This window comes from Heterodontus francisci, chromosome 16 (assembly GCF_036365525.1).
Source record: "Heterodontus francisci isolate sHetFra1 chromosome 16, sHetFra1.hap1, whole genome shotgun sequence".
Lineage (NCBI taxonomy): Eukaryota > Metazoa > Chordata > Chondrichthyes > Heterodontiformes > Heterodontidae > Heterodontus > Heterodontus francisci.
The window spans coordinates 96306386-96319740 of NC_090386.1; the positions used below are offsets into that span (position 1 = coordinate 96306386).

Below are 13355 nucleotides of genomic sequence, written 5' to 3' on the forward strand. Positions count from 1 at the left end.
GTGAAGCAGCGCCTGGAGTGGCTATAAAGGCCAATTCTGGAGTGACAGACTCTTCCACAGGTGCTGCAGAGAAATTTGTTTGTCGGGGCTGTTACACAGTTGGCTCTCCCCTTGCGCTTCTGACTTTTTTCCTGCCAACTGCTAAGTCTCTTCGACTCGCCACGCTTTAGTCCCGTCTTTATGGCTGCCCGCCAGCTCTGGCGAACACTGGCAACTGACTCCCACAACTTGTGATCGATGTCACAGGACTTCATGTCGCGTTTGCAGACGTCTTTAAAGCGGCGACATGGACGGCCGGTGGGTCTGATACCAGTGGCGAGCTCGCTGTACAATGTGTCTTTGGGGATCCTGCCATCTTCCATGCGGCTCACATGGCCAAGCCATCTCAAGCGCCGCTGACTCATTAGTGTGTATAAGCTGGGGATGTTGGCCATCTCGAGGACTTCTGTGTTGGAGATACGGTCCTGCCACCTGATGCCAAGTATTCTCCGGAGGCAGCGAAGATGGAATGAATTGAGATGTCACTCTTGGCTGACGTACGTTGTCCAGGCCTCGCTGCCATAGAGCAAGGTACTGAGGACACAGGCTTGATACACTCGGACTTTTGTGTTCCGTGTCAGTGCGCCATTTTCCCACACCCTCTTGGCCAGTCTGGACATAGCAGTGGAAGCCTTTCCCATCCGCTTGTTGATTTCTGCATCTAGGGACAGGTTACTGGTGATAGTTGAGCCTAGGTAGGTGAACTCTTGAACCACTTCCAGAGCGTGGTCGCCAATATTGATGGATGGAGCATTTCTGACGTCCTGTCCCATGATGTTCGTTTTCTTGAGGCTGATGTTTAGGCCAAATTCGTTGCAGGCAGCCGCAAACCTGTTGTTGAGACTCTGCAGGCACTCTTCAGTGTGAGATGTTAAAGCAGCATCGTCAGCAAAGAGGAGTTCCCTGATGAGGACTTTCCGTACTTTGGACTTCGCTCTTAGACGGGCAAGGTTGAACAACCTGCCCCCTGATCTTGTGTGGAGGAAAATTCCTTCTTCTGAAGACTTGAACGCATGTGAGAGCAGCAGGGAGAAAAAAATCCCAAAAAGTGTGGGTGCGAGAACACAGCCCTGTTTCACGCCACTCAGGATAGGAAAGGGGTCTGATGAGGTGCCGCTATGTTGAATTGTGCCTTTCATATTGTCATGGAATGAGGTGACGATACTTAGTAGCTTTGGTGGACATCCAATCTTTTCTAGTAGTCTGAAGAGACCACGTCTGCTGACGAGGTCAAAGGCTTTGGTGAGATCAATGAAAGCAATGTAGAGGGGCATCTGTTGTTCGCGGTCCAGCAATGCAAAGACCAAATATGTTCGAAGTAAATGGTCATGCAGTCACTGTGAAGTGGTCATCTCCTTTTGATTGCAGCTCTCCTTCCAATCATCGGTTCCCTTGACTGCAGTAATGATCATCATCAGCTTCTTTTATATCTATTCCTTTCAATAGTGGACAGGATGTTACATCGCCAAGGCCTCATTGACCTATCGATGATAGTCTTAGATCATGATGACCAATAATATATCTCATTCTTTGTTTAAAACTTAAAGTTAAAACCAGCCTGACATTGTCCATCTTACTTAAGATTTCCATCATATGAAGACCACAGTAACAGCTGATTGGCTGGACAGTTCTGCAAATCTCAACCATTAGCTGACAAACTATCTGATAAGGATTGTTTATTGAAGAGGCCCAGTTGAGTTCTGTGTTATCTCATCCAGGCTTAATTCCTTATTGTTTACCCAGGCGTCTTCTTTAGCTACACATTCACTTTGTTCTTTCTTGATTGCACCATCTGATTTTGCTGCTTTGCATAAGATCTGCAGGATTTAATTTTATCACAAGCTTTTCCACCATCAACACTGTTCGCAGCTTCCCAAAGCATTCTGGTTGAATGCCCAGCTTGAAAATTGTGTCAATAAAGGGCTTCTGTTCCTTACATGCAAGTCTTTCCGTTGCCTTCCCCTTCCCCCACAGCCGTGTGATCTCTCAGGAGCGGCAAAAAAAAGCGAACAAGGGAAAAAATACTCTGGAAAATTCCATTCCAACCCCCTCAGATGATCAAAACTAGTCCAGGAGATCCCAGGGACCAAGTGATATCTGTACAGCCATTTGCCGTCTATAGCTCTGTCCCAGTCAGGAACTGGTCTAGGTCCCTCCTGAAGGCAGAGATCAGCACTCAGCACACCAGCCAGGAACATATTGCAGACGCTCACTACTCCTTGCGATAAGAGGAGCTACTCAACATTCAGTCTATACCACAGTTTAAACCCATGTCCCCTGTTGCTTCCTAATCAGTTAAACTGGAAATATCCCTCAACAGGGACCCAATACAGCCATCTAATTCTCTTACAAGACCTCTTTCAGGTCACCTTTATAGACCGATAATGCTTGAGGCACTGAGTAGCAGAGATTCTTTAAAGATTCTTTAAAAGAAGTTGCCTGTTTTTCAGTACTGCTGTCGGCTCCCCCTGTTGGATCGCCCTCCCGTCTCTGATGCAGCCTCAATTCTGCTTTTCTACCACATGGTGTCAGTGTATCACTTTGTTCTGAATCACGAAGAAAATTATTCACCAAAGTTACTGAATTACATGGAAGTTACAACATGGAAAAGGACCATTTGCCAACCAGTCACTGTTGGTGTTTATTTTCCACATGATCAACATCCTAATCCCATGTACCTGCCCTGCTCCAATATTCTATATTCCCATTTCCTTCAAACTATTGAATAAACTCTTAAGAATTGAAATGATTCTTGTGAATAATTGAGAATAATCAAGCTCCTGCAAACAATTCCTCATAGTGGTGTTCAGAACGCAGTAATAACCCCCCACTGTAATTGCAGGCCAACCAGCTGACACTTATTCACCCGATTCCCAGGTTTCAATTAATATAACATTAACGCTTCATGAGAAAGTTGTCAATCTCATAATAACAGATGGTCAGCAGTCAGTAATTGAATCTCAGGAGTTAGGTGCTATCAGTAACAATCCGATTTTAGTCCCATGCCTCGTGAGGTGATTTGGGCCCCTAATTAAATCACAGCTTTAAAACTCACACAACTCTACATCCAAAAATATACTGAGCATGTGTTTGACTCACCAAGAGTTATGTGACTGAACAGAGAAAGAAAACTTAATTTTTGAAGTTTTCTCTCAGTGGGTAATGATCTCTCCTCTGACTCATAAGGTCAGGTAGCTTTCTGGAGACTCCAGCTTCAGAATCTTGGCTGATGCACCCAGTACAGGGTTGAGCACAGTTGGAAGTGTTGCCTTTTGGATGAAATGTTAAATCAAGGACCCAACTGCACCTTTAAGTGGATGTAAAAGATCCCACAGCACGATTGGAAAAAGAGCAGGGGAATTTTTGCCAGTGTGCTGTCCAATATTTATCCCGAAACCAACATCACTCAAAAAGACTATCTGGTCATTATCACATTGCTGTTTGTGGGAGCTTGCTGTGCACAAATTAGCTGCCATATTTCTTACATTACAGCTGTGAGTACATTTGAAAAAGTACTTCTTTGGCTGTAAAGTGCTTTGGGACATCCTGGGTCATGAAAGGTGCTATATGAATGCAGTAGAAACAGAAAGTGCTGGAAATACTCAGCAGGCCTGGCAGCAACAATGGAGAGAGGGACAGAGATAACTGAAACGTTGAGCTGAATTTTTCCAGCCCTGTGATGGTGTGTTTGGAGGTGGGGGCTGGGAAGATGGGAGGGCCATGTCTCCCTGATGCATTCCCGCTACCAGGGATATTTCCTAATAGTGGGCTGGGAAGAGGATTGGCTGCCCACTCCACTCCACAGAGGCGGGCAGCCAATTATGCTCAATTAGAGATGATTTTGTGGAAGTGTTGGGATTTTGCCATTGGCAGAGTGACCCCCTCCCCCGCCATGTGCGAAGGCCACCAGCTGAACAGAGGTAGCCTGACAGCAGGAGGCTGGTGGGCCATTGAGGCCAGAGGCTCCATCTAGAAGGGGGCCCAGGTAGGAAAGGCCACAATTGTGACCAATACTGCTCCATCGGAGCCCGTTGGTCCTACCAGTCTAGATCCTGGATATATGATCGCCACTGTGCAGGCTAATGAGGTGTCTTCATTTTGAGGCACCCTCTCGGTCAACGACCTGTCTCAGCAGCGCTGACCTCTCGCAGTGGGGCTGCCAAGGCTCCAGAACTGCAGGCCCTCTGATTGGGTCTCCAGCCTCAGCTACCTCTTTAATAGAACAGTGCGCATGAAGGTGCCCTACTAAAGAAGCCGCCACCCTGGTGAATGCTGAGCCGGTCTCCCTCCTGGCAAGTGTGGGCTTGGGACCCCATTTGGCCCCAATGTTGGGTCCTGGCGCCCCCGGGAAAATCCAGCCCATTAACTCTGTTTCTCTCTCCACAGATGCTGCCTGATCTGCTGAGCATTTCCTGATTTTTATTTCAGAATTCCAGCATGCACAGTATATTGATTCTGTAGAAAGGCAGGTCTTTCTCTCCTTTCCTGCCATCCTAACCGCATTCTGCCAACTTGGGAAGCTTCAGGTTATGCAGGGCTGATCAACTAACATTCCAGAGATTTTTTTGCTCTAATTTGATTGACAGGTGATGTGGAAATTGGAATTTTGGAGAGGAACGGGCAGCTTGAGGTGGAGGTGATTCAAGCCCGTGGACTCACCCCGAAATCAGGCACAAAGTCTCTGCCAGGTAATTAGCAGTGGGAATGCATTGCAGAGCCATCTTGATGTGGCTACCCCCTATTTTACCGACCCCTCCCCACCTCCAACCTTAGTCATACTTTCACCCCCCCAACCATCCACTCCCCCCTCGACCATCCACTCCCCCCTCGACCATCCACTTCCCCCTCGACCATCCACTTCCCCCCCAACCATCCACTTCCCCCTCAACCATCCACTTCCCCCCCAACCATCCACTTCCCCCCTCAACCATCCACTCCCCCCTCGACCATCCACTCCCCCCTCGACCATCCACTTCCCCCTCGACCATCCACTTCCCCCCCAACCATCCACTTCCCCCTCAACCATCCACTTCCCCCCCAACCATCCACTTCCCTCCTCAACCATCCACTCCCCCCTCGACCATCCACTTCCCCCTCAACCATCCACTTCCCCCTCAACCATCCACTTCCCCCCCAACCATCCACTTCCCCCTCGACCATCCACTCCCCCTCGACCATCCACTCCCCCCTCGACTATCCACTTCCCCCTCGACCATCCACTTCCCCCTCAACCATCCACTTCCCCCTCGACTATCCACTTCCCCCTCGACCATCCACTTCCCCCTCGACCATCCACTCCCCCCTCGACCATCCACTCCCCCCCCAACCATCCACTTCCCCCCCGACCATCCACTTCCCCCCCAACCAATCACTTCCCCCTCAACCATCCACTTCCCCCTCAACCATCCACTCCCCCTCGACTATCCACTTCCCCCTCAACCATCCACTCCCCCTCGACTAACCACTTCCCCCTCGACCATCCACTCCCCCCTCGACCATCCAATTCCCCCTCAACCATCCACTTCCCCCTCAACCATCCACTCCCCCTCGACTATCCACTTCCCCCTCGACCATCCACTCCCCCCTCGACCATCCACTTCGCCCTCAACCATCCACTTCCCCCTCGACCATCCACTTCCCCCTCGACCATCCACTTCCCCCTCAACCATCCACTTCCCCCTCGACCATCCACTTCCCCCTCGACCATCCACTTCCCCCTCGACTATCCACTTCCACCTCGACCATCCACTCCCCCCTCGACCATCCACTCCCCCCTCGACCATCCACTCCCCCCTCGACCATCCACTTCCCCCTCGACTATCCACTTCCCCCTCGACCATCCACTTCCCCCTCAACCATCCACTTCCCCCTCGACCATCCACTTCCCCCCCAACCATCCACCCCCCTCAACCATCCACTCCCCCCTCGACCATCCACTTCCCCCTCGACCATCCACTTCCCCCTCGACCCACTTCCCCCTCGACCATCCACTTCCCCCTCGACCATCCACTTCCCCCTCGACCATCCACTCCCCCTCGACCATCCACTTCCCCCTCGACCATCCACTTCCCCCTCGACCATCCACTCCCCCTCGACTATCCACTTCCCCCTCGACCATCCACTTCCCCCTCGACCATCCACTCCCCCTCGACTATCCACTCTCCCCTCAACCATCCACTCCCTGCTCGACCATCCACTTCCCCCTCAACCATCCACTTCCCCCTCAACCATCCACTCCCCCCTCGACCATCCACTTCCCCCCCAACCATCCACTTCCCCCTCAACCATCCACTTCCCCCTCGACCATCCACTTCCCCCTCGACCATCCACTTCCCCCTCGACCATCCACTTCCCCCTTGACTATCCACTTCCCCCTCGACCATCCACTCCCCCTCGACTATCCACTTCCCCCTCAACCATCCACTTCCCCCTCGACCATCCACTTCCCCCTCGACCATCCACTTCCACCTCGACCATCCACTTCCCCCTCGACCATCCACTTCCCCCTCGACCATCCACTCCCTGCTCAACCATCCACTTCCCCCTCGACCATCCACTTCCCCCTCAACCATCCACTCCCCCCTCGACCATCCACTTCCCCCTCGACCATCCACTTCCCCCCTCAACCATCCACTCCCTGCTCGACCATCCACTTCCCCCTCGACCAACCACTCCCCCTCAACCATCCAGGCTTGGGCTGACAAGTGGCAAGTAACATTTGCACCACACAAGTGCCAGGCAATGACCACCTCAAAAAAGAGGGAATCTAACCATCTCCCCTTATGTTCAAAGGCATTGCAATTTCTGAATTCCCCACTATGAACATCCTGGGGGTTACATTGACCAGAAACTGAACTGGACCAGCCACATAAATACTGTGGCTACAACAGCAGGTCAGAGGCTGGGAATTCTGTGGCGAGTAATTCATCTCCTGTCTCCCCAAAGCCTGTCCACCATCTACAAGGTACAAGTCAGGAGTGTGATGGAATACTTTCCACTTGCCTGGATGGGTGCAGCTCCAACAACACTCAAGAAGCTCGACACCATCCAGGACAAAGCAGCCCGCTTGATTGGCACCCCATCTACAAACATTCACTCCCTTCACCACGGACGCACAGTGGCAGCAGTGTGTACCATCTACAAGATGCACTACAGCAACTCACCAAGGCTCCTTCGACAGCACCTTCCAAACCCGCGACCTCTACCAACTAGAAGGACAAGGGCAGCAGATGCATGGGAACACCACCACCTGCAAGTTCCCCTCCAAGTCACACACCATCCTTACTTGGAACTATATCGCCGTTCCTTCACTGTCACTGGGTCAAAATCCTGGAACTCCCTTCCTAACAGCACTGTGGGTGTACCTACCCCAAATGGACTGCAGCGGTTCAAGAAGGCAGCTCACCACCACCTTCTCGAGGGCAATTAGGGATGGGCAATAAATGCTGGCCTGGCCAGTTACACCCACATCCCATGAATGAATATAAAAAAACTCCACCCCTGACTATCCACTTGACTCCCTGAATTTGTCGTTTGCCCCTCCCTCAATCTGGGGGAGGTAGTTTTTTGGGGTGGAATTGAATTGACTCTTTTATGCCTTTAAAATCCACAATGGAACCAACAGCTGTGTGAGTCCCTTTGAGGATTAATGGTCGCCCCAGTCTTGCCCAGACTGAGGTTCTCAATGCTGCAAAATACTACAAATTGTTACTTGTTTTTCCTGGTGAGTCTCTGCTCTTCTTATCACTCCACTCACGGACAAAGGAGAATTTTTTACAGGATGGAGTAAATTTTATGCTCTTGGTGTATAATCTGTTTCTTTCCCCCTATTTCAGCTGCTTATATTAAACTCTACCTGTTGGAGAACGGAACTTGTGTTGCAAAAAAGAAAACAAAGATGGCCCGGAAATCTCTGGACCCCCTGTATCAGCAGATCTTGGTCTTCACTGAGAATCCACAGGGAAAGATCCTGCAGGTCAGTACGGAGCAGGATTGAGAGTCTTAAGGTGACAATGTGTAAATGAAGGGACAGAGTGGGCAGGGCTGTCACACTCAGAGGTCACAGGTCGCAGGACTGGGTGAGCAAATGGACAGTGCACAGATCAACTGGGTACAAACTTCACAGTGTTGCAGGCTTCATCCACATGTGTGTGTAAGTGAGTGTGCGATTGTGGAAGTGTGATTGTGTGAGTATGCGCGAGTGTGTGTCTGTGTGAGTATGCATGTGAACATGTGAATGTTTGTGTGTGAGTGAGTTTGTGAGTGTGTGTGTATGTGTGATGTGTGTGTGACTGTGTATGTTTGAGTGCGTGTATATATTTGTGATGTGTGTGTGTGTGTGTATGTGTGAGTGTGTATGTTGAGTATGTGAGAGAGTGTGTGTGTATGTTTGTGAGTGTGTGTGAGTGTGATGTGTGTATGTTGAGTATGTGAGAGAGTGTGTGTGTGTGAGTGTGATGTGTGTATGTTGAGTATGTGAGAGAGTGTGTGTGTGTGAGTGTGATGTGTGTGTGTTGAGTATGTGAGAGAGTGTGTGTGTGTGAGTGTGATGTGTGTATGTTGAGTATGTGAGAGAGTGTGTGTGTATGTGTATGTGTGAGTGTGTATGTTGAGTATGTGAGAGAGTGTGTGTGTGTGAGTGTGATGTGTGTGTGTGAGTATGTGTGTATGTTTGTGAGTGTGTGTGTGGGTGTGTGTGTATGTTGAGTATGTGAGAGAGTGTGTGTGTATGTTTGTGAGTGTGTGTGTGGGTGTGTGTGTATGTTGAGTATGTGAGAGAGTGTATGTGTGTGAGTGTGATGTGTGTATGTTGAGCATGTGAAAGAGTGTGTGTGTGTGATGTGTGTGTGTGTGTGAGTATGTGTGTATGTTTGTGGGTGTGTGTGTATGTTGAGTATGTGAGAGAGTGTATGTGTGTGAGTGTGATGTGTGTATGTTGAGTATGTGAGAGAGTGTGTGTGTGTGTGTATGTTGAGTATGTGAGAGAGTGTGTGTGTGTGAGTGTGATGTGTGTGTGTGAGTATGTGTGTATGTTTGTGAGTGTGTGTGTGGGTGTGTGTGTATGTTGAGTATGTGAGAGAGTGTGTGTGTGTGAGTATGTGAGAGAGAGTGTGTGTGTGTGTGTATGTTGAGTATGTGAGAGAGTGTGTGTGTGTGTGTGTATGTTGAGTATGTGAGAGAGTGTGTGTGTGTGAGTGTGATGTGTGTGTGTGAGTATGTGAGAGAGTGTGTGTGTGTATGTGTGTGTGTGTATGTTGAGTATGTGAGAGAGTGTGTGTGTGTGAGTGTGATGTGCGTGTGTGTGAGTATGTGTGAGTGTGTGTGTGTGAGTATGTGTGAGTGTGTATGTTGAGTGTGTGTGAGTGCGTGTGTATGTTTGTGAGTGTGTGTGTGGGTGTGTGTGAGTGTGTATGTTGAGTATGTGAGAGAGTGTGTGTGTGTGATGTGTGTGTGTGTGAGTATGTGTGAGTGTGTATGTTGAGTGTGTGTGAGTGCGTGTGTATGTTTGTGAGTGTGTGTGTGGGTGTGTGTGTATGTTGAGTATGTGAGAGAGTGTGTGTGAGCGTGTGTGTATATTTGTGAGTGTGAATGTGGCTCCGGCACTAAAGTTTGCCTGATAATTGTGCCTGTGAAGCACTTTAGGACATTTTGCTGTGTTAAAGGTGTTATATATAAACACAAGTTGCTGTTGTTTCTGACCGGATATGGCCTTAATGATTCTAAATTCAAAATGCAATTAACTGATTGCTGTTACAATTACGGAAGCATTATCCCGGGAATTGCAGAAAAGAGGTTGGGAAGTCTTTGATTCCTTGATCTCATTGGAGAGTCCATCACTCCCTCGGGACAGCCCAGACCTCCTGCAACTCCCATTGTATATCCACCCTGATTTAAATGACCCCATCCATGGGATTTGGGACAGGATAATGGTGGTGACTGATTCTACGCATTGCCTGTTGACCACAAGGGCCAATGCTGTTCCCTGAAGACCCCAGAATTCCATTGTCCTTTGTTTAAAGAATTCCTCATGGATAATCTAGTTACCGTTATTTTGTCCCCTGATATCAGTCCCGCAGTGAACAAATTTTGCAAATGACTACATTGCACCCTGCTTCACTTGATTATATCTGTGTGTGAGGAAGGGTCAGTGATCATTCCTCTGTTTGCAAGAGACCTTTGTTTAATTGTTAATTATATCTGCTATTATAGATGTGTTAGCAATTAAGGAGCTGTACGTAGCTTTGCAAAGCTCTGAGTGTGGGCTTTAAATCCCCACTCACAGGTGACCTTTGCATTCTTGAGAGGCCATGTAACTTCTGCTACATTTTCCACAGCTAGTTTGACAAGTGACTTCAATAACTCGCATTTATATAGCACCTTAAACATAGTAAAATGCCCTGGAGTGCTTCTCAGCAGCGTAAATCGGACACCGAGTCAAAGAAGGAGATATTAGGAACAGGTGACGAAAGGTTTGGTCAAAGAGGCAGGTGGTTTTGACTGAGGAACCCAGGCTTTCCAAGGACCCACCCGTGCAAACAATGTGGGTCAGAGAATTGGACAAATATCCTCACGTCATCAATTGACAGACAAATAGTGAGGCCATATCCCCCAACCCCAACCCGCCACACATCATTTAAATATTTAGAGCCCATGATAAAGTTTTAAAGTGTTTCCCACAGTGCAAGCACACCCGTAAAAGCTGAGTACAGGCAACTCCTGGGACATCTTTCCTGATGAATCAGATTCTTAGAGGATTAAGTTAGATCCTCTGTGCTCACTGCTTGCATTGATTTCACTGGATAAACATTTAAATTTGTGAGATCAATCCACACTCCGGAGACTTGAGTACAAAATCCAGGCTGACACCCCCCCCCCCCCCCCCCCCTCCCCAGTGCTAGTTCTGAGGGGGTTCTGCACTGTCAGAGGTGCTGTTTTTTTCAGATGAAATGTTAAGTCAAGGCCCCATCTGCCTGCTCAGGTGGATATAAAAGATCCCATGGCACTGCCAATATTTATCCCTCAACCAACTAACTAAAACAGATTATTTGGTCATGATCATATTACTGTTTGTGGGAGCTTGCTGTGCACAAATTAGCTGCCACCTTTCCTACATTACAACAGTGACAGCACTTACAAAAGTACTTCAACGACTGGAATATATGTTGTAGAATTGCAGATTCCTTATTTCTGATGGATTTTATTTGCTTGGTGATATTTTGCTTCATCATTCTCTGCTTTCTGTAGATACAGATTCAATAGTAGCTTTTGAAAGGGAATTGTATAAATCCTTGAAGAAGAAAAAATTACAGGGGTACGGGGAAAGAGTAGGGGGAGTGGGACTAATTAGATAGCACTTTCAAAGAGCTGATGCAGACTCAATGGGCCGAATGGCTTCCTCCTGTGCTGTACTATTCTATGATTCGATGGATTGTGTTGCTTAACTTGGACAGAATAGTGTACAGAACATAACCTTGAACTGACGTCCCTTCAAGGAATGGATGTTAGAATTGCTGTTGTAAATTTGTTTACACATTCACTTGGGTCAGTTTTATTTCCGTAACAGTTTAAACCAGGAGCAAACAATGAGGTCTGGCTACTTACTGAGGACTGGTGATTCTGCAAAGGTTTAAGAATAAATCCAGTAGCTTAAAAATAATTAAAGTGTGATTTTTCAGCACAATTTCACCAGAACGTTACCAGTGCTCGAGAGTTTAGATTACACAAACTAGGCTTGTATTCCCTGGAATATTGAAGCTTAAAGAGTGATTCGATTGAGGTTTCTAAGATCTTGAAAGGAATTGATAGAAACTATTTCCGATGGTGGGGGTCGTGGTCGGGTGGGGGGGGGTGGGGTGGTGTGGGTGTGGGACAAAGAGACATAACCTTAAAATCAGAGCCGGACCAGTCAGGAGAGAAGTTAGGAAACACCTCTTTACACAAAGGGTAGTAAAAGTTTGAAACTCTCTCCCACAAAAAGCAGTAGATGTCAACTCAATTCATCATTTAATTTCTGAGATTGATGAATTTTTGTATTGAATATAACGTAGAACTCCTTTTTTAGTAAATAGATATTTTATTATTGAAACATGTCTTAAGTGACTTCAAGAATGAAGAAAGACCATTTTGGCAATGTTATGTTTTGGAGTCTGATCCACCTTTGTTACTTTAGACTTTATGGCTGTCATATCTTAGATCATTGCCATTGGGGAATGCCAACTCTCCATGCGTTTCAGAGTGCCTTGGAAGTTTTCCCTTTCTCAGTGGATGGCAGGCAGCTCCCCAGGGCTGCTGCTTTCCCTATATTAAAACAGTGACAGCACTTCAAAAGCACTCCATTGGTGGTAAAAGGCACTATAGAAATGCAAGTTCCTTATTTTTGAGGTGGTTTATTTTCTTGCTGACACTTTGCTTTGTTAATCTCTGGCTCCTGTGGATACAGATACAATAGAAGCTTTCAAAAGGGAATCGGATTAAATACTTGAAGGAGAAAAAAAAATTACAGGCTTATTATGGGGAAATGGTGAGGGTGGCTGCAAAACGATCGCAAACAAAATGGCCTTGGGGCCTTCGGAATTGATCGCCTTTTGTCCCTGTCTGGAAACTGGGCACAACGAGAAGCAATTTCTACCACCCACCATACATATTAAAATAAAAAAGTATGTTTACAATGATTGCATGATTAAAATTCACCAGTGCAATTGACTTTCTTCCTTTCTCTCTACCCTGGAAGGTTATTGTGTGGGGTAATTATGGCAGAATGGATCGCAAGTACTTCATGGGCGTGGCCCAGGTACTGCTGGAAGAGTTGGATCTCTCGAGTACAGCGACTGGATGGTACAAGCTCTTCCCCACCTGCTCCATGGTGGACCCGCCTATGGCCCCACTGTTGCGTAACGCCTCACAGCTCTCCCTGGAGAGCACCGTCGGACCCTGCTGTGACCGATCATAACGACAGCGAAACCTTTCTCAGTCTTTATTTATTGCTGGGTGTACGGGCTGTGAGAGCCCCTTGAAGGGAGGGGGTGTCCTTCCACGCGATGCATGTTTGACTCGGTCGTTCCCCCTGGAGCCTCTTTCGGCAAAAGGATAATCGAGCGACTGGCAATGGCGTCAAAGAGGGGAGGAGGTAATTTACACCTCCGTGATTGACACCGTCCCTGTGAGGGCGGGTTATAATTGCATTGTTTCATGTGGCAATTGTCTAAAACCATGCTCAGTTTTTTTTATAGACTTCTATGACCTCACCACCTTGTCAATGTGCCAGTTGATTTTCTTTTTACCATTTCTTAGAGGTTCATTCTGTGAACCAGCACATT

At 47.8% G+C, this 13355-nt stretch overlaps 1 protein-coding gene across 2 annotated transcripts in view; it reads left to right on the top strand.

Annotated features, from left to right (window-relative positions):
• The window catches only part of rims4 (regulating synaptic membrane exocytosis 4), a 108599-nt gene extending 95611 nt beyond the window's left edge, over positions 1-12988 (top strand). For both annotated transcript variants that reach the window (XM_068048875.1, XM_068048876.1), the window contains 3 exons: positions 4626-4727; positions 7875-8014; positions 12770-12988. In XM_068048875.1, the coding sequence (XP_067904976.1) occupies positions 4626-4727; positions 7875-8014; positions 12770-12988 (461 nt within the window). The remainder of the gene's footprint in view (positions 1-4625; positions 4728-7874; positions 8015-12769) is intronic.
• Positions 12989-13355: the final 367 nt, after the last annotated feature.